Source organism: Camelus bactrianus, chromosome 20 (assembly GCF_048773025.1).
Source record: "Camelus bactrianus isolate YW-2024 breed Bactrian camel chromosome 20, ASM4877302v1, whole genome shotgun sequence".
NCBI classification, from domain to species: Eukaryota; Metazoa; Chordata; class Mammalia; order Artiodactyla; family Camelidae; genus Camelus; species Camelus bactrianus.
The window spans coordinates 37,298,509-37,319,240 of record NC_133558.1 but is presented as its reverse complement, the minus strand read 5'-3'; the positions used below and the strand labels follow the sequence as shown (position 1 = coordinate 37,319,240).

Genomic DNA, 20,732 nt, shown 5'->3' with positions numbered 1-20,732 from the left:
AGTTTTTAAGAGCTATGACTCCCATTTTAAGTGGTATGCAGATCTTTTAAATTGTCTATTTAGTACTTAAACATAAAATAAAATGATTTAAGACCTCTGCTTTTTTATAATGTATATCTGATTGCACATATATGGGCACCTTCTCAGTTTACCTGACGTGGTAGAATACTAGAAGTTGATAGACCCAAAAGAGATACGTCACAGAGCCTAAAATACATCCAAATTATGCTTGTCATCCTTTGAAATGTGAACAATTATATTGACTTGAAAGTGAAAAGAACATAGTTTATGGAAGACCACACCGAGGCTGTTATCACTTAAAATTTAAAAAATTCTTTATTAAAAATTCACTACTTAAGGATCTTAATACGGAATATCTTATAAAAGAGTCATAGCTCAGTTTTCAGACTCCAAACAGTAGTGTTTTTGAAATGGGTCCATGGAGACTCATGTGAGAAATCTTGGCCTGAGAGTAGAATTTTCCATAATAAACATGAGGGAGTCAAGTTAGTCAAGTTAATTTCAAAGACAATACTCAATTAGTTACAAACATGTTAATAGGGTATCTGTAATGGATATTAGGTGGATAAAGAGATTTTTCTAGTCTGTGTGGACAGCAAAATTTATTAAATGTTAATTGCTGAGTTTAAAGGCGAACGTGTCTCCTTGGAGAACATTTAGATAAAACTTGAAGCTACTTTTATATGAATAAGTTTGAGATCTACAATAAAGCAAATCAGCAACAGGACTAAATTATTTCGAGTAACTTTTGTAGTATTTGCTAAAAAATTTCAGTTATCCAGGCAACGTGAGATTATGAGCAGTCCATAAAATAACTCAGACACTGAGATTTCAACATTTTTTTTCTGAGAGAATTTTCATTCTTTTAAACCTCAGATCATGACTAAGAAGAAAAATGAAGAGGCTCAAACGTCTTAGCAGCAGCTAAGTTTTAAAAGAAATTTGATGAGGAATTGAGGAAAACCTTTTTAGAAATCATCCACTCAAAATATACTGAATACTTAATGTCCAAGCAGACAAAATGCTTCAGTGTCACTCAGAGTGACCCTGATAAGAAAACAGAAAACAGAGCACTGAATATTGCAGACTGTGATGAGATTTCTTTTTATATGAAATTCCCATTCAAAGTCATATTAGCAAAGGAAACAGCTGAAATTGTTACCCAGATTCTTGGGGGTCAAGAAATTAGAGGAAGCAAAATAAGATGCAATGGGGTATCATACAAATTATATTCTTGAGATTTGCCAAGGCTTTGCAATGAAAAAAAAATCTGTTTAGAATAACTTCTCTATTTTGATTTAAATTATTCTAATTCTGATGATTGCGAGTTGATGATATGACACTAATAACCTTAAGTATTAATAAAGAGGAATTACTACTACCAGTGATTATAAAGTAGCCCTGAGTACATTGTTCTGTAGTCCCCGCAGTGGATCCCTCCCAGCTGAGACTGATTCTGTAATCAATAGAGTGACCACATTTTCTTAATTGGCACTAAATTGCTGAGCATCTGTATTTAACAAATATCTTTATGTTTATGGAGTATCTAAAGGTACTTGTCAAGGTGGATTCATAGGAGGCATGTCATTAACAGCAACAATGAAATCTGTGAGTATATGAAGCACATCTTTTCTAAAGCCACCAGCGACTAAAGCTGCCTTTGCATTAGCAATTCTGATGAGTATAGTTGTCGTAGGCAAATAGTAAGGAATGTGCTGAAACTACCAATTTTTATATAATTTTCCTCCTTCCTCATGTTAAGTATTATTTCCTGATTCGGCTCTCTGTTCTAAAGTTCTGTATTTTGTTTCTTCAATCCTAAGACTGAAGGATGAAAACATCATTTTAAATTTCCATTGGGGTAGACACTGAAAACTAAATTCTCTTAATGTCATTCAGTTCCTATACATTGCATGTTCTTAGCTTGTAGGACTAAGCTGTGTGTGAGGGCAGAAAGAGCACTGTTGTGAGAGGTTTTTGGTTTCTGTTTTTTCAGTTTTATTAGGTAGAATTGTTACAGTTTGACTGCACGTATACAATATGTTGCATGTAAATACATATACACAACATACTGTACATATTTTAAAAATTTTACATATATGTAGTTTATTCTTTCTAAGAACATTTAGAGCTTTAGCTTTTTAAACTTGCATAGTTACAAAGGAATAAAGCCAACTACAAAGTAAGAATTAATTCCAAAAGATATATACACCTTGCTCTTAACAGCATCATTATTTGTAATTGTCAAGATACGGAAGCATCCTAAGTGCACATCACTAGATGAATGGATAAAGAAGATGCAGCATGTATATACGGTTGTGAGAGTTTTGGTTCCTCCTTTGTCAAAATTATCTAACTCCTTGGACCTCAGTTTCCTCATGCTATAAGGTTATTTCTTGATTTCTTGCTGTGAAGTCCTGAGCTAGCTAATTTAAAAAAAAAAATTCTTCTTAAGAGACAGAAAAAGAAGAAGAAGAAAAAAAGACTCCTCGGTTTAGAAAAACCTGCCAGGAAGGTTTTTTTGGTTTTTTTTTTTTTTTTTTTTTTGGTCTTCTCCCATAGCTGGCTTTCTGAAGCTGCTTCTCTGAAGACGGTGGTGGTGGTGATGGTGATGGTGGTGGTGCCTGCTCTGCCTTGGGTTTCGCTGGTTTTTAGCAGTGCTTTTAGGAGCCTTGCGTTGGTGTCTGAAGATGCTGGATTGGAACCCAAGGGCTTTGACGCTTCTGAACGTCTCTTGTAGATGAAAAGGGGTCAGGAGACTTCCGAGCACGGGGCGTACTCAGATCTGCTCGAGCGCCAGAAGGCGACGGTGCAGGAGAACTGCAGGCTCACGGGCAAGATCCGCGAGCTGGAGAGCATGGTGGCCGACCTGGAGAAGCAGAAGTCCCGCGTGGAGGAGGAGCTGCCCAGGGTCCGGGAGGCGGCGGAGCACGAGCTGAGGAAGCAGAAGCGGAACGCGGCGGACATCACTCTGCAGAAGATGCGCGCGGAGAGTGAGGCCCAGCGGTACCGGCGCGAGCTGGAGGCCAGCGTGGAGGAGAGGGAGGCGGCGCGGCGCGAGCTGGAGCGCGTGCGGCGGCTCACGGCCGAGGCCGAGGCCCGGCGGGCTTCCGTGGAGGAGAACCTGCAGCGCTTCCGGAGCCAGCTGGAGGAGCACAGCCTCACCAGGAGGACCCTGGAAGATCACCTGAAGAGAAAAGACTCCAGCCTCCACGACCTGGAGCATCAGCAAAAGAAGCTGACGGAGGAGCTGAGGAGGAAGAGAGACAAGGAGGAGGAGCTCCTGAAGCTGATCCAGCAGATGGAGCGGGACCTCACGTTTCAGACGCAGGTGGCGGAGGAACAGCTGAAAGAAAAGCAGAAGATCGAATCGGAAGCCCGGAGGCGAATAGCCGAGATGCAGTATTCGTGCGCAGACAGCGCCTCCTCGCTGGCTTGTGCGCCCGCGCAGGCGGGGGACCTGCAGCAGCAGGTGGAGGAGCTGACGGCCGCCAACAGGAAGGCCGAGAAGGACGTGCGGGAGCTGCAGTATGAACTCGGCTCCCTGCAGCTGGAGAAAGCGTCCTCGGAGGAAAAGGCCCGCCTGCTCCAAGAGAAACTGGAGGAAACAAATCAAACCCTGAGACGCCTGCAGCGGGAGCTGGAAACCAAGGACCAGGCGGAGGAGGGGTACTCGCGGCAGCTCCGAGAGCTGGGCCGGCAGCTGAGCCGGACCACGGGGAGGGCCGAGGAGGCCATGCAGGAGGCCGATGACCTCCGGAGGCTCAAGCACAACTATGAGCAAGAGTTGGCATCTCTTCAGCAGGAGAAAGGGAAGTTGCAGAGAGAGGCGGACAGGATCACTCGGACCCAGGCTGTCACCGAGAGCAGCATCCAGCAATTAAATTCCCAGGTCTCTCCTCTTCAGGGTGACGAGGGATCCTGCCGGAGAAAATCAGATCACCTGAGAGCACAGTTTGAGAAAAGCCACGCGCAGTTGCTTCAAAATATTAAGGCCGAAAAAGAAAATCACGAGAAAATCCGGAAGCTTCAGGAGGAGCTGGCGAAGAGTAACGAGTGCGCAGACGTGCTGAAACAGAAGGTGGACGAGCTCACCAGGCAGAACAACGAAACCAGATTAATGATGCAGCGGATTCAGGCCGAATCGGCCAACGTGGTTTCAGAGAAACAGGCCATCCAGCAAAGATGCGAAGCCCTGAAAATTCAGGCGGACGGTTTTAAAGACCAGCTGCGCCACACAAACGAGCATCTGCACAAACAGACGAGAACGGAACAAGATTTCCAGAGGAGAATCAAGTGCCTGGAAGAAGACCTGGCCAAAAGCCAGAATTTAGTGAGCGAATTTAAGCAGAAGTGTGACCAGCAGAACATCATTATCCAGAAGACGGAGAAGGAGGTGAGGAACCTGAACGCAGAGCTGAGTGCCTCCCAGGAGGAGAAGCGCCTCGGGGAGCAGAAGGTGCAGCAGCAGCAGGCGCAGGTGCAGGAGCTGAACGACAGGTTGAGGAAGGTCCAAGACGAGCTGCACCTGAAGACCATAGAGGAGCAGGTGACCCACAGGAAGATGGTTCTGTTTCAGGAGGAATCCGAGAAATTCAAACGCTCGGCGGAGGAGTTTCGGAAGAAAATGGAGAAGCTGATGCAGTCCGAAGTCATCACCGAGAACGACATCTCGGGCATCAAGCTCGACTTTGTGTCCCTTCAGCGGGAAAACTGCCGGGCGCAGGAGAACGCCAGGCTCTGCGAAACGAGCCTCCGCGAGCTTGAGCGGCAGCTCAGGCGGTACCGCGCGCAGGCGCCGCACGACCGCAAGTGCCGCGAGCTCGAAGGCGAGCTGGTCGCCCAGAAGCGGGAGGTGGAGAACCTGAAGCGCAAGATGGACCAGCAGATGAAGGAGCACGAGCATCAGCTGGTGCTGCTCCAGTGTGAGATCCAAAAACAGAGCCCAGCGGAAGACGGCGCCCTCAAGCCAGATCCCGAGACGGCCGCGAAGGGGTGCCAGCCCCCTGGGGACCTCTCCTCCCGGGGTTCGGGAGCGCTGCCCGCCGGGCCCCCCGGGGCCAGGGCCCTTCTGCAGAGCTGGGCTCCGGAACCGCAGCCGTCCGAGGAGGGATGGCAGCGTCGGGTTGCTGAACAGATGCAGGAGGTCCAGGTCAGGCTGCCGAGGGTTCCAGCTGAGAAAGAGAAAAGCCAGCAGTGTTACTCTGAGTACTTTTCTCAAACAAGCACCGAATTGCAGATAACTTTTGATGAGACGAACCCTCTTACAAGACTGTCAGAAATAGAGATGCTAAGAGATCAGGCTCTGTACGGTTCCAGACCACCTGCCAGGTATCAAGATGACAAGTGTGAAGTGGACCTGGTGGCGCTTTTGGCGCCCTTGGAGGTATACTCTGGATTCTGAGACCTTGCCTGCTCCCCTCCATCAGGTTTCTGCTCTTGTCTCCTTTCTCTGCTAGATTCAAGTTTTTTTCTTTTTCCTAACAGTGTTGCATGTGATCGGCTCTTCATAGTTCTGACAAAAAATAATACTATCATTTTCTAGTGACTTACTTGAATCTTTACTCCAAACTATATTCTTTCACTCTTAAATCTTTGAGATTAAAAACCCAGATGGGAGGACTATACTGTTGTGTATCTACGGGACAAGATTCTGAAAAATTTGACCACAAAAAAGCTAGAAAAACCAAGACATTAAGTTTAATTTCTAACAAGTTCTGTCTGTCAGCAAAATTTCATCTCTTCTTAAGACAAACCACTTTCATACCTTCATTGTCATCTAAAGTTTAAAGTTCAGACTCTCCAAAGTATTTACTTGCTCCTGAACCCTCTTTGGCTTGAACATTTTCTCCTCTTGTCTCATCTTTGATGCTCTGGGAATCGTATTTGGATTAAGAATGGGTGAAGTGACATAGCGTTCTTCAGATGACTCTTAACGCCTTATCAATTCCTGTTACAGATAGCTAAGAGCAAGCAGTATGATTTGCACACAGAAGTCACAGCCTTAAAGCAAGGGAAGAACCCCGGCTCCAGTGCTGAGGGATGGATGCTTGAAGGGGGTGGATTCAAGAGAGGAGAGCTTCAGAAGGGCTCAGAACCAGAGACCTTCCAGCACGTAGATGGAGATCTCGCGTGTTCAGTCAGGGACGATGAGTTTCAATTCCAGGGGCTCCGGCACCCTGTGACTGCCAGGCAGTTGGTCGAAGCTAAGCTTCTGGACATGAAGACAGTCGAGCAGCTGCGACGCGGTCTTAAGACGGTCGAAGAGGTTCAGAAGACTCTCAGCAAGTTTTTAACCAAAGCCACCGCCATTGCAGGGCTTTACCTCGAAGCCACAAAAGAAAAGATGTCATTTTCTTCAGCAGCCAAGAAAATCGTAATAGACAAGATGATGGCGTTGGCCTTTTTGGAAGCTCAGGCTGCCACGGGTTTCATAATCGATCCCCTTTCAGGTCAGACCTATTCGGTTGAAGATGCAATTCTTCAGGGAGTGATTGACCCCGAATTCAGAATTCGGCTCCTTGAGGCAGAGAAGGCAGCCCTGGGGTATCCGTGTTCCTCCAAGATGCTGTCAGTGTTTCAAGCTATGGAAAATAGGATGCTTGACAGGCAAAGGGGCAAACATATGTTGGAAGCGCAGATCGCCAGCGGGGGCGTCATCGACCCCGCGCGAGGCATTCGCGTTCCTCCAGAAGTCGCTCTGCAGCAGGGCTTGTTGAATAACGCCATCCTGCAGTTTTTACACGAGCCGTCCAGCAACACAAGGGTCTTTCCTAATCCCAATAACAAGCAAGCGCTGTATTACGCGGAATTACTGCGCATGTGTGTGTTCGACGTCGACTGCCAGTGCTTGCTGCTTCCGTTTGGGGAGAGGAACATTTCCAACCTCAATGTGGCGAAAACGCACAGGATCTCGGTCGTAGACACCAAGACGGGAGCAGAACTGACCACGTACGAGGCTTTCCAGAGAAACCTGATCGACAAAAGTACCTATCTTGAGCTGTCAGGGCTGCAGTATCAGTGGAAGGAGGCCACCTTTTTTGAATCCTACGGGCATCCTTCTCGCGTGTTGAGGGATGCTAAGACCGGGTTGCAGCTCAACATTGATGAGGCGGTAGAGCAGGGAACTGTCGACAAAGCCTCGGTCAGAAAGTACCAGGAGGGCCTTATCACGCTCACAGAGCTTGCGGACTTCCTGCTCAGCCGGCTCGTTCCCAAGAAGGATGTGCACAGTCCCGTTGCGGGGTATTGGCTGACATCCAGTGGGGAGAGGATCTCAGTCCTGAAGGCCTCCCGCAGGAATCTGGTGGATCGGATCACCGCCCTGCGATGCCTCGAAGCCCAGGTCAGCACCGGGGGCATCCTTGATCCCCTGACCGGCAAGAGATACCGCGTGGCCGAGGCTCTGCACAGAGGCCTGCTGGACGAGGGTTTTGCCCAGCAGCTGCGACAGTGTGAGTTGGTGGTGGCGGGGATCAGTCATCCTGTCACTAACAAAGTGATGTCAGTGTTGGAAGCTGTGAATGCAAACATCATAAGTAAGGACATGGGAGTCCGGTGTTTGGAATTTCAGTACTTGACAGGGGGGCTGATGGAGCCCCAGGCTCAGACCCGGTTGTCCATAGAGGAGGCTCTCCAAGTGGGTATGATAGATGTCTCCATTGCAACAAAACTCAAAGACCAGAAGTCCTACATCAGAAACATCCTGTGTCCGCAGACAAAAAGAAAGTTGACATACAAAGAAGCGTTAGAAAAAGCCGATTTCGATTTCCACACGGGACTGAAACTCTTAGAAGTGTCTGAACCCCTGATGACAGGAATCTCCAGCCTCTACTATGCTTCGTGATAGGACGTGTGTAGATTACCTGGAACAGGTCCAATTCCCACGATGAAACACACAGTCCAGAAATTGTATCACATACTCAAAGCACCAGTTGCTTTCTTGAGGGCTGGAAAGAGCTAACTGCTGAGGGGAGAGAATACTTTTTAAACTGAAAATATCCAAAGACTTACTGCCCCAATTCCATTTACCTTTGAGATTTGTATTTTGACTCTTACCTACACTCAGAAATATTTTACCTAGAGTATGGGATAAGCTTGAGGAACTCCAGCAGGTTTCCAGCATCCCCCCTTCCGAGCCCTCCATTCCTGACCAGATCCAGCCTGGTGTCAGGGTTCCTTCCCATTTATTGAACGATTCATTGCACTCACTAACAGAGCACTTCAGAAAGCGTCGTGGAATCCGAGGGAAAAGTGCCCATTTGTTCCAGCATCCGTGAGGCTATATTGTTTTAGATCGCCTTGAAAAATGAAAGTTTGGGATTTTTCTGTGTGTGTGTATATAACCTTCTTTGCCTATTACCTGTTCACCACCGTCTCCCATTTCTAGTCACGACTTTGTCATTGGAAGCAGCATCATGACTGGGTTATGTGTTGGAGGAAGGCAGATGATTTTTCTTCGTTCTGTGTAATTTTCCTACGTGTGCAGACTTTCTCCACTGTTTCAGATTTCCATTGTCTGATACTTTTCTGTCCAGACAATTGTGCTTGTGATGCTAATGCAAAGGCAGCAATTCAGAGATCGCCCAGTGCTTCATGAATAAAGTTGAGTTTTTAAACGTGTCATGTTGGTAGACCAGCTGGCAGGTTCTACTGATCATTCAAGACTGTCTGTCACAGTTTCCTTTGCTACATAAACATTTTGGAAGTACATCTGGTGTGTGACGTGATACACATGGTTAAGTGAATGAATAAAGCATCTCGGTAACCTGTGTGTGATGCAAAACTATTTTTACATTCTTGATTTCTACGGAGAGGTCACTTCAATAGCTTAGTCATTTATTGGGATATATCTTTTTTTTTTTTTTTTATCACTTACACCTGACAGAAGTCACTGGAAGAAGAAAAGAAAGAGCATGTTGAAAAAGCCAAAGAATTACAGAAGTGGGTATCAAATATCAGCAAGACATTGAGAGATGGGGAGAAGGCTGGAAAGGCTTCCCTCTTTAAGCAAAAGGTATTCCCCGAAGTCCTGGTTTAATAATCACAGTTGGGGAAGGGGGGGAGAATTTACTGAGTTGCTGCAGTCCACCTAAAAACCCCTTTAATTCTTTAGTTGTCCCTAAATTTTTATAGGCAATTATAATGAGGATCGGAGAGGTTAGGGAACTTGCCCAAGGAGTCACAGTATGCGGCAGAAGACGGTGCCTCTGATTCCAAACCTGAACTATGTAAATATTAGCCTTGCTGTTAGTAAACCAGTGTGCAGGGCTGCTTTTCCTAACAGTTAGATCTCCTTCTGGATTATCTTGATGAGAGTTGCCAAAGATCGGAGTCCTGTTCTGTTCCCAGAGGACATCCACGCACTCCGTATCACAAAGATAACACAGTTTCATTCTTAGAGATATAAACAGAATGTTTCAAGAACCACAAAATACAAACCAAGATATTAACATTTCTGAGGATCCAATGCCCTTCTGATCTTTTCTGTTCCATAAGAAGTGTTCTCCAATCATCCCCCCGTCCCCGCCCGGAAATTCTAGGTTCTTTCCGTGACCTAAATGTCCCTTGGACCGTCCCCCTTGAAGCTCTTAGGGCACTGGGTTAAGTTAAGCAGTCCTGATGCCACCAGTGCTAACACTGGAACTGCCGCTATATTTTAAAAAATCAATTTCCGCCAAGTGCAATGGCGTTTGTATTTTTCCTGCCTTGCCCTTCTGCTCCCGCCTGACCCGTGGCCATGACAGATAAGATCGTTATCTTCCCCTCCTGGTTCTGCAGGGTCCCTCACTGGTCATCAGTGGAAGCGGGTGCTGTGGACATCAGTAAACAGCAGAAGACTTCGTGTCTTGTCTCATTTTGCCTGTGAGGCGGCTGTGCCTTACCTGGGTCTCCCCCTTGGAGAGGCTTATAGACCCGAGGATTTACTCGAATTCTGACTCAGTTGAAATAAAGCCAGCTTAGCTCACAGGTCCAGCGCACTGTCTTTTATATAGTGTGGAAGAAATAAGTTTGCAAGCAGTTACTGGTGGTCTTTTAAACCCAAAACCCTCAAAGTAATTTTATGCAAATATTTAGTTTAAAATACCTTTTTTTTTTTTTGGTTTCCCCTCTGCCAGATAGGAAAAGAGCTAAATCAGGGACATAAATCTTCACCAGGATTTCTGGGGAGAACAAGTTTCTTTTGGGGAACGTAGTTTATAAAGCCTTCGTGATTTCTCATTCTGTAGTTTTAAATTCTCCACAAGTTCACAGATCAGTTTTAGTTTCAGACTTAGCAGACATGAAAGTAGACAGGTACCTTTCGCATGCAGATCATGGAATAAATGACGAATCTTGAATAACACTTCATGGTTCCTCTGTTAAAGGGAATTTCAGGTAATTTGATGTGAATAATAAATGTGGCCTTAAAAAAGTCAGTATGGCCTCATGACTATCTGTAACCATGAGAAATAGACTTCCGGGGGAATGGACCTTTTCACTGTCCCATCGTACTTTCTGCTCACTTCAGAGAATGGCAGTGACTTTCGATATTAGGTCTTGAGAAAGGATTTAAGGGAGACTATTACAACAGTTTGCTTTCCCTCAAACAAGTCAATTTTTTACTTCTCTGACTGTCACAGGCGACTTTGGCAAATGAACGTCTTGGTAATAGAAATTATTTTAGTCTTGATCTGCAGATCTAGACATGAATACATAATGTCTACTGTAATTTTTTCAAAAGGAGCATTGCATCCAGGAGCTTGGCAGGGGAGGGGAGGAAGATGCCCTTTTTTTTATTCACGTGTCTTTAGGAAGACTGTGACAATCTTTACTGGTGGCTGGGCTGGGACAGATGCAAGATATAATGTATTATTTCCTAGTGGAAATGATGGCATTAGGGTCAGAGGGAGGAGCTTCCTCAGTCATCCATTCTGCATAAAGCCTCCTCCTTATCCAGCCCTGCAGACTAGTAACGGATGCGTTACTGGCTTGAAAATAGACCCATTATGTGGGTCTTGATGCAAACCTGGAATTAGATTTGTTTGTTTCTTTAATTTTAATTTAATTTAATTTAATTTAATTTAATTTAATTTAATTTAATTTAATTTAATTTAATGGAGGAACTGGGGATTGAACCCAGGACCTGCCTGCTAAGCACGCGCTCTACCACTGAGATAGTTCCTCCCCCTGGATTAATTTTTGAAGATTTCTGTTCAAGTCTTTACGAAGGAAGAGTTTGAGTGTGTTCTCTTTTCCTTGCAGATTTCCAGTGAGGAAATCTCGATCAAGAAGGAACAATTATCTGAAACCCTTCAAACCATGCAGCTATTTCTGGCTAAACACGGAGACAAGTACGTTGGTTTTCCTTAGCTCTTCTAGTCGAAGGAAGGAAGTGGTCTTATAAACGCTCAGCAAGGCAGAAGGTGGTAAATTTCAACTGGCAGTTTGAAAATGGAACTTGGTCACACATTTACTTCGAAATGTAATAACCTAAGGTGATAAATTTAGCAATTTAATTAATGTCATTTTTAGTCGCCCTTCGTCTTTACCAAAAGCCTGAAAATGTACTTCTTATCCACATCTAGTGCTGATAAGAAAACAGATCGCTGGTAAGAGATTGCTTAACTCAGAGAGTTAAGGATCCGTGGTTAGTGAGTTGTAAACACACCAAGCCAAGTTCCTCCAGGACTTAGCTTTTGGAAAATATATGTAGACATGTTCTACGCGTCCTTAGCTGAGACCTTTGGCAACTTGATGTCTCCTGGTTTGGTCCTACTTTGTGCAACAAGGCATTTCATGTATTTCAGCTACTGCCTCAGGCAGGCAAGGGATCTGCCCTTTTCTGAAATCCTTTTTTGGCTGTCATCTCTAGACTTACCCTGGAATGATTCTGCAGCGCATCTTACCAAGTCGGGTTAATTTCCTCACACATTTCCTTTCTGTTCCTCCTGCTGCTTTAACAAGATCTGTCTTGAGTCGTGGTGCCTTACCGTCCCGTTTCCACGTTGGGGCTGACAGTGGTTCCTTCCCCCTGTCAGACAACGTCCATTATTGTTTTAGAACTTTGGATATGCCAGAGAGGCGCTGGGACACTACTTGACACTCTTTCCTTCAGTCCCTTTTTCAGGCAGGATGTTTTTAGGGCCGTCAGGGCCAGGCTTAGTTTTCATACACGGCAATTTCGTGTGCACTCTGTGTCCCGAGCCATCTGTGTGTGAGGTTACACGAGATTTTATTTTATGACCATGTGCTTATTTAGAAAAGCATTCTTTACCAAAATCATTGAGCCTAGTATGTCTTCTTTTATCACTTGCAGACTTGCATTCCTGTTTTCATACTTTCTGATTATTTTAGAATGACAGATGAAGAAAGAAATGAACTGGAAAAACAAGTGAAAACGCTCCAAGAAAGTTCTAATGTATTTAATGAATCTCTCAAACAACTACAGCAATCACAAACCTTACAAGACATAAAGGGAGAGGAGAAGGTAATGTTACTTGTTTAGAACGTGACGCTGTTTCAAGATTCTTAGTTTAATCGCATGATTGTAGAAATAACATGTCAGTGACCAAGAAATGACCTTGAATGGGGTTCGTGGGAAAAACGCAGGTGGGGGAGGGGAGGAAGTATCTGGAGATTTCAGTGTTGTTGGTAAAATGCAAAATCTTACACTTGCTCTCATCAGTTTCTGTGATATCTTAATCTCTGCCTTGCATGGTAAAAAGAAAGAAGCATTCATTTTTCTAACTTCTCTCTAAAAGCCATCCTTCTACTGCTGTTGTAGGTATTTTACTGTATAAATATGATGTATGAAATAGTCTGAGAGTCCGCTCGAGAGGTGACGTTGGAGGGTCGGGGGTGTGTCTGATTTTCAGAGATAACCAGGAGATTTATTTGTCATTCTGGACCATACTGGACAGTGAAGGATGCTCCAGCATTTTCTTAAACTGTAATAGAAATCACTGAAAATTTGCCTATCCTTAAACTTTTAAAACTTGACATTGCATAGTCACAATATTCAATGCAATAGTCCATATTCAAAAAGTTATCTTTATATTCAATTCCCTACTCCCTGGAATATTTTACGCACTATGGGTCGCATTTTGGGGGTATGTACCAATTTTTCGGGTTCGTTAGTTTTGAGTTATCTGTGCAAAAGTCGGTATGCTGTAAACATCGATAGCATGGGGTATAAAACTCTCTTTCACGTCGGTAGACTAATCTCATCCAGTTGCAGAAAGCATGGTTTGCCTTCTAGGTGTGCGTCCTGTTTCCTCACCCTCACCATCTCCTCCGTTGTGTGCTCACTAACCTTGTTAATGTACACGATGTTAAGTTTTCAATTCACAGATGCATGTCGTTTTCAAAGCTTTTATCACATCCTGTGCTGTTGAATAGATCACTGACATAGATCACTTGTGCATTTGAGCTGCCTAACACTCACAGCACTGCCTGCGCCCCGGTAAGTAGAGGATTTTCTGTTGATGTGTGTTATTTATTAAAAAAAAAAAAAATGAAGTTTCACGATGCCCTGTCCACCCTCGTGTCACCGACTGAGAGTTTCGTGTTTTCCTTGTAGCTGGAGAAAGTGATCGCGGGCACCATTGACCAGACCACAGGAGAGGTCCTCTCCGTCTTCCAGGCAGTTTTAAGAGGCCTCCTCGATTACGACACAGGAATCCGGTTGCTGGAGACGCAGCTGATGATTTCCGGTCTCATCTCACCAGAATCAAGGAAGTGCTTTGGCCTCGAAGATGCTGAAAGTCACGGCCTTATTGATGAGCAAATTCTGAGCCGCCTCCAGGAGCTGAATGAGACCAAGGAGATCATTTCCGCTGTGCCGTCGTCCTCCACGCTGCCGGTGCTCGAGGCTCTGGCTGAAGGCGTGATATCAGAGCCCACGGCTGTCAGAATTCTCGACATGCTCCTGTCCACGGGCTGCCTGGTCAGCCCAGCCACGGGAGAACAGCTAACCCTGCAGAAGGCTTTCCAGCAGCGCTTGGTTTCCTCGGCGTTGTTTTCCAAAGTCCTGGAGAGGCAGAACACGAGCCAAGATCTCATCGACCCCTCGACCGCTGAGAAGCTGTCTCTGGGAGCCATGATGCAAAGGAGTATTTTGCAGGAAAACACCGGGGTGCGGCTGCTGCCCGTGAGGCCGCAAGAAGGAGGCAGGGTCACGTTAAAAGGTGGAAGAAGCGTGAGCGTTTTAAGGGCGGCTCACGAAGGCCTCATCGACCGCGAGACCGTGTTTAGGTTACTGGGCGCACAGCTGCTTTCGGGGGGTCTGATCGGCGGCACGTCTGGCCAGCGGCTGACAGTGGAAGAGGCGGTGGCGGAGGGGCTGATGGACAGGGACATGGCCAACAGCATCCTCACCTACCAGGTCGAAACCGGCGGGATCATCCGCTCCAGCCCCGCCAAGCGTTTGACGGTGGACGAGGCGGTCCAGTGCGATTTAATAACGCCCAGCAGTGCTCTCCTGGTCCTGGAGGCTCAGCGAGGCTACGTGGGCCTCATCTGGCCTCACTCTGGAGAAATCTTCCCCACGTCATCTTCCTTGCAGCAGGAGCTGATTACGAACGAACTGGCGTACAAGATCCTGGACGGCAGGCAGAAGATAGCTGCTCTGTATATTCCCGAAACTTCTCAAGTCCTCGATTTGGATGTTGCTATGGAACTGGGAATTATAGATCACGGCACAGCAGCGATTTTGAAAAGTATAATACTGCCTGATCAGATGCCAGACTTGGGAGACGTGGAAGCTTGCAGAAATGCCAGACGGTGGCTCTCTTTTTGTAAATTCCAGCCATCCATGGTCCAGGACTACAGGCAGGAGGAGGATGTCTTTGAGGGAGAGGAGCCAGTGGAGACTCAGAGCTCAGAACAGACTAAAAAATTATTCCTGTCTTATTTGATGATCAACAGTTACATGGACGCCAACACCGGGCAGAGGCTCTTGCTGTACGATGGAGACCTGGACGAAGCAGTCGGGATGCTCCTGGAAGGCTGTGCTGCAGAATTTGATGAGGACATGCCCGGAAAAGAACGTCCTGATGTCTTAAGACACCCTGGTGTGTTTCTGAATAATGCTTCAGGTCAAGAAATGGATGAAGGTGCAGCTTCACCAAGTAGTCTGGAGAAATGTCCTCGCAGAGAACCCCAGCATCAAGAAATCCCTGAAAACAGAAAACATGTCATAGATGAAGAATTTCATGAAATGGGAAGCAACGCTATCAGGAGTGAATTTGGCCAGTCAGAAAATCCGGCAGGTATGATAGCAGCCGATCCTAAAGTTCAGAACTCCTCCAGTGTGTGTGTTCCCAGATTGGGATCAGACCTCACACAGCCCCGACTGGCTGGAGTTAGTGTGCTGAGACCAGGCTCTGAAAACATACTTAAAAATGGTGAAAAGCAAAGTCCCATGGAAACACAGGAACATGCAGGTGAATGTGGTCATTCTAAATATGTTCAAAACTTTGCAGGTGATTTGATAACAAGCCCTATGGTGGAGGCAAAAACTAGTAGGATCTGTGATTTGAATGAAATGGAGACTGAAGATAACATTAGCAGGGGTCCAGCCATCTTTGACTACTCCCCCCGCCTAAGCGCCCTGTTAAGTCACGATAAACTGAGGACCGAGCAGAGAAGTTTACGCGATGTACACGCCACAGGGAGCAGTGGAAATAAGCGTGAAGCCTCTTCACTGCCGTTCAAGGACCAAACCACGTTACTGGATCCAGGAATGGGAGACAAGTTTCAAGACGAGTTTCTGGGCATTGCAGCGATTAACATCAGTTTACAGGGGGAACACGCTGTGCAGAAATCTCTAAATCTTGCTTCCAGTCATCCTCAGGGGCAGCATCAGGATGATCAGTATGGTTCGGATACTTATGGTGAAGGTGAAAAAGTTCTCGCTGCTTCCCAGGACAAGTGGCCTGAGTCCGCGGTGGAGGAGGACCCCTGTGCCATGACCCCGGGGGGCGGCGGTGATCACGTCAGCCTGGCTCGCACTGGTCCATCGGTGTTGGGAGAATTGGCCAGCACCAGTGCTGGCGACTACGAAACGTCCCTGCTGGTCGGTCGGCAGAGCGACACAGAGACAGACAGTGACAGCGAGGATGACTTCTATGACACTCCTTTGTCTGAGGACGATGACCATGATTCTCTGCTTCTTGAGGGCGATGACAGGGATGGTCTGCAGCCTGAGGACTGCGACATCCTGGGAGAGGAAGACGATGGGCCGGCCCCTCCTGGAGAGGTTTTTTACGATGTCGCTAAAGGGAGTGAACATTCCATGGGGGTCCAGGGGGCAGTAGGATCCCTGCAGGATTTTCTCATCGGTGCCGAGAAAGCGGAACCAGATTCTGGTGAAAGAAGACACTTCCATTCAGTTGGCTTGTCCGAGATGAACGGACCAGCGATGGAAACCGTCTCAGAAAGGGACAGCACACATAGCCTGCAGGGTGCGGAGTCGGACTCGTGGACTGACCACAACGTTGTAGGAAGAGAAGGGAGCTTCCGAGCGGCACTAAAACCTGAGGACGCTGGCTGCTGGAGAGAAGAGGAGAGTGTAACTGGACAAGAATTTAGATCTGATACCGATCATTTAGAATCTGTGCAGAGTGAAGAAAGTTATGGGGACCCTCTGTGTGACAGTAATGATCTGGAAAACAGTGACGATTATGACGATGACGGTGGTGACACTGAAGACGAAGGAGCGGGAGGTGAGGATGGACAGCCCGCGTGCCAGGACCAGGCTGACCACACGGATGTCCAGGCACGTGCCACCGCGGCACTCGAGGAGGAAGACGGTCACGGAAGTCAACGTCGCAGTGAAGTGATTCTCCTGCATAAAAAGCACGATCAGAGTTCTTTAGAGAAACAGCCAAGTGTAAACGTTTTATGGCTTGAATCGAGTCGTCAGAGTAGCTCGGTTATGGAAAGAAGCAGCCTCCCAGAATATACGACGGAGGCTGTTCAGAAAAGCAAAGAAAATCTGTGGAATCATGAGGTGGTCCTTAAGGATACACTGCTGCCTGTTGTGAAGGCTGCTGAGTCGGAAAACAACTCTGGCCCCATCGGTGTCCGAAGTATAGCTTCGGGGCTGGATGGTGATCGGAAGAACGCGGGGGCTAGGTTGACCCGAGTGCCAGGCTCTGCGGAGCCTTTGAAAGGCAGCGGTCCAGATTTTGAGAAGGTGCCACTAGCGACTGACCCATCTTCTGATGAAATCATTAGTCCTGAGCCCGGTTTCCTAGGAAACCCTGCGGAGGAAGGCCGTTTGTCACCCATAGTCTCTGTAACTGACAGAGGTCATCACGGAAGTGGAGGCGATCCGATTAGAGAGAGAGATGACAAGACCGGTACCCTGATGGAAGAGGAAGCCTCGATTTGTAAAATGGGCGTGGATAAAGGAGAAGTGCTTTTAGAAGATCCTGTAGAAGATGATAAATATCTCCAACCTTTGCCCAGGGAAAGCACAAGGGAGAGCCTTGATTTAGTCAGCAGTCAGTTTCCACACCCGCAGATCACAGAGAGCGAACATCAGAAAGGAAGCATTAAAAAAGCGACAGTGGCCTTTGAAGATGAACCAAAGAATCTGCCAACAGTAGTCAGTCAAAGTCCTGTTCAGTTTGAGAATCTTGAAGAAATATTTGAGTCAGCAGCTTCCCATGGAATCAGCGATGAGATTGCTCCAGACGTCACGGTGTCTGAAGGGTCTCCAAGTATTGAGAAAGATTCATTCACTGATGGACCTGAGGAAGAGCTGGATCTGTTTGCTTTTTTAAACCATTGTGCTCGAAATGTAAAAGCAGAAGCTGGGTGGAAACCAAATGAAGATGCCCCAGGCTGTTTTCCAATAGCTCCCCCTCCCCCAAAGGATCACTTACAGTTAGGAGTTAAGGATGCCAAAGAGAAGGCAGCTCTCGTGCAAGAAGCCTCTCCCCCGAATGAGATGGTCCAACGGAAGGATCTTTGTTCTAAAGAAAGCATCTCAGAAGGAGGAACAGGAATTCCCGAGTTCACACCAGAAATTGACGAAAGCACGCCTTCAGTCTTACCTCTCGGAAGTGTGGGAGGCTTCGGGAAGCATGCTGATTCTGTGCCGTCAGAACTTTGCACAAGTGGAATAATAAATAGCAACTCCAGGGACACTTTAAGCACCGGCTACTCATCTTTAGAAATTAACAATGAGGAAGAAATAATTGCTCAGCAACCAAGAACGGAACGAGCCTCGTCTCCAGGACTCCAGGAAAACGAGGTTCCGAGTCCTGAGCTGTCTCCAGTGTTTGTTGAGGATGTGAAGGATATCTTACAAGATCGACTGAGAGATGGTCATCTGAATCCTCAAGAGGCTGGAGACCCTTCAGCCCATGCAGATACTAAAATTTTAATAAAAAACTTAATGAAAAGGGTTTGCACAGCACAGTTGATAAACGAAGCATCTGATATTCCTGGCGACTCTGAAACCAGGGACTATTCTGTCGTGTCCCCCATGAATAACTCACCAGAACTAAAAACAGGGAGCAGAGATGATCCACGCTGGACTGCAGATCTGAAGTCGGAGCTGCTGCTTGATGTGCTTAAGCAAAATCAGTGTGGCCAAAAAACGCCAGGAGTGTTTGAACTGATGAAAGAATTGACTCAGATGGAGTGCGAACCAGAGGAAAGAGGTGTTACATCTACAGGGCTGCGACTGCACCTTGAAAGTATTTTCTCCACACTGCTTGCGGATGGATGTTCAGAGAGAGTAGGACAGTTTGGAGACTTGAATCAAAAATCACCCACTGGTTCCGGGATGGTGGATGAGAAGCCACACACACTTGATGATCTTCCAAGCAAGGGAAGAGACCAGTGCCCCCTTCATTTACAAAATGTGAGAGGAGGTGGGCCAGGAAACCCTCCTGTTGGTGCATCAGCACAGCCGGGAGATAAGAGGCTGGGGGATCCGTGCCCTGAATCTCCAGACCACCTGGAATGTGCTTCAGGGTCAAAAGAAATGGCTTCTGGAGACAGCTCGATGGAACAAGTAAGTTGACTTTACCTTTTGTACAAAATAGCTGCATGGAACATTTGGGAATAACCCCATCTGTCTTCTTTGCTTTCAAGCCCCGCATAAAGGCTGTTGAATTAGAATGTCTGAATTTGTGTTTAGTTTGCCAGCGAGCTGCAGCAGTGTCTACAGCACACGTCAAAAATGTCCCAGTATTTGGCTTTGCTTCAAGATATGAAGCCCCCCTTGGACAACCAGCAGTCTCCGGACAGCAACCTGGAAGCTTTGAAGAACCAACTGAAACAGTTAGAGGTAAGAATTGTCTGCTGCCAGTTATGGAGGGTAGTGGGCTGGTGTTAATTTGGAAAATTAAGCAGAGCACTTTTATGTTTGGAATGTTGGCTACATTTAGTGTTGCTCACTGAATGGATCCTGGGATATGTATGTTTTGCAGACCTTTGAATTGGGGTTGGCTCCAATGGCTGTGATTTTAAGAAAAGACATGAAGTTGACAGAGGACTTTTTAAAGTCTCTGCCTGGTGACTTCCCCAGGGGACCTCTGAAGGAACTGAGTATGAGCCTCCAGAGTTTAGAGACAGCCTTCTCCTCCCTCAGGGCCACATCCTCAGAAAGAATGAACCGCATCACACTCGCCATCGACTCTGAAACGGTAGGTCTCCCACAGGGTCACAACTTGGGTTTGGAAAGAAAATTGATAAGTTGGAAATTTAGCCACAGGATGAAGCATTTTATTTTTAAATTGTTAAGCCCTTAAGACATAATCAGGTTTTGTAGGAATTCGAAGTTTGGGGACAGACCGAAATGAACACACAGTTTTATTTTCTAGTCTAAACTAGCAGTTTCTCATGGGGAGTTTCTGCACAAACTGAAGTCATTCTCCAGTTGGATATCAGAGAAGAGCCAGTCTGTGGAGGGTATTGAGACCGTGAGCATTCGGGACACTGAACGTATAAAGAAAAGCTTGGAGTTTCTCAAGGCAAGTGTCAAAATAAGTAAGACAAGTAAGTTAAAAAAAAAAAACCTGTGGATTTAATATAACATGTTTAGAAATGTTGTTCATGTTTAGAAAAGATGTTTGTGACTTTGCTAAAGCTATAAACTTTTCTTTCTCTCTATGTAGTATCTTATTTTATTTATTTATTTTTTATTGAAGTATAGTCAATTACAATGTGTCAATTTCTGGTGTACAGCACCATGTCCCAGTCATGCACATACATACATAAATTCGTTTTCATATTTCTATATAGTATCATGTCATCTGCATATAGTGGCCATTTTACCTCTTCTCTTCCTATTTGGATCCTGGGTTTTTTTTGTTTTTTTTTTTTCTTGTCTGATTGCTTTGGCTAGGACTTCCAATACTGTGTTGAATGGAAGTGGTGAGAGTGGGCATTCTTGTCTTGTTCCAGATTTTAGCAGAAAGGCTTCCAGCTTTTCCTTTCTTTCTAAGAGATGTTTGTTCATAGCGACACAGCTGTGAAATCATCACAGCTTTATGACACTGTCCCTGCTGCCTTAATACAACTCATACTTCCACTGAACGTTGAGATTTGTATTTGTGTACTTATTTATGTATCAGTCGCATAAAGACATAGTAATTTAAGTCAGTCACATAAATACATCATAGTAGTAGTCACTTTTGTCATGCTTTTTTTTCCCTTCCAAGTTCTTGACTTGAACAGCACATTCATGAATGGAGATCAGTTACACACCT

General features: G+C 46.0%; 1 protein-coding gene across 21 annotated transcripts in view; it reads left to right on the top strand.

Annotated features, from left to right (window-relative positions):
* Positions 1 to 20,732, top strand: part of DST (dystonin) — a 435,873-nt gene that overhangs the window by 289,046 nt on the left and 126,095 nt on the right. For 8 of the 21 annotated variants that reach the window (XM_074348950.1, XM_074348949.1, XM_074348953.1 and 5 more), the window contains 8 exons: positions 2,762 to 5,407; positions 8,909 to 9,037; positions 11,266 to 11,354; positions 12,358 to 12,490; positions 13,583 to 19,033; positions 19,160 to 19,309; positions 19,452 to 19,667; positions 19,845 to 19,994. In XM_074348950.1, coding sequence (XP_074205051.1) covers positions 2,762 to 5,407; positions 8,909 to 9,037; positions 11,266 to 11,354; positions 12,358 to 12,490; positions 13,583 to 19,033; positions 19,160 to 19,309; positions 19,452 to 19,667; positions 19,845 to 19,994 — 8,964 coding nt within the window. Of the gene's footprint in view, positions 1 to 2,761; positions 5,408 to 5,980; positions 8,793 to 8,908; positions 9,038 to 11,265; positions 11,355 to 12,357; positions 12,491 to 13,582; positions 19,034 to 19,159; positions 19,310 to 19,451; positions 19,668 to 19,844; positions 19,995 to 20,732 lie in introns of those variants that run through there. The other 13 variants (XM_074348971.1, XM_074348959.1, XM_074348958.1 and 10 more) reach the window with 3 other exon arrangements.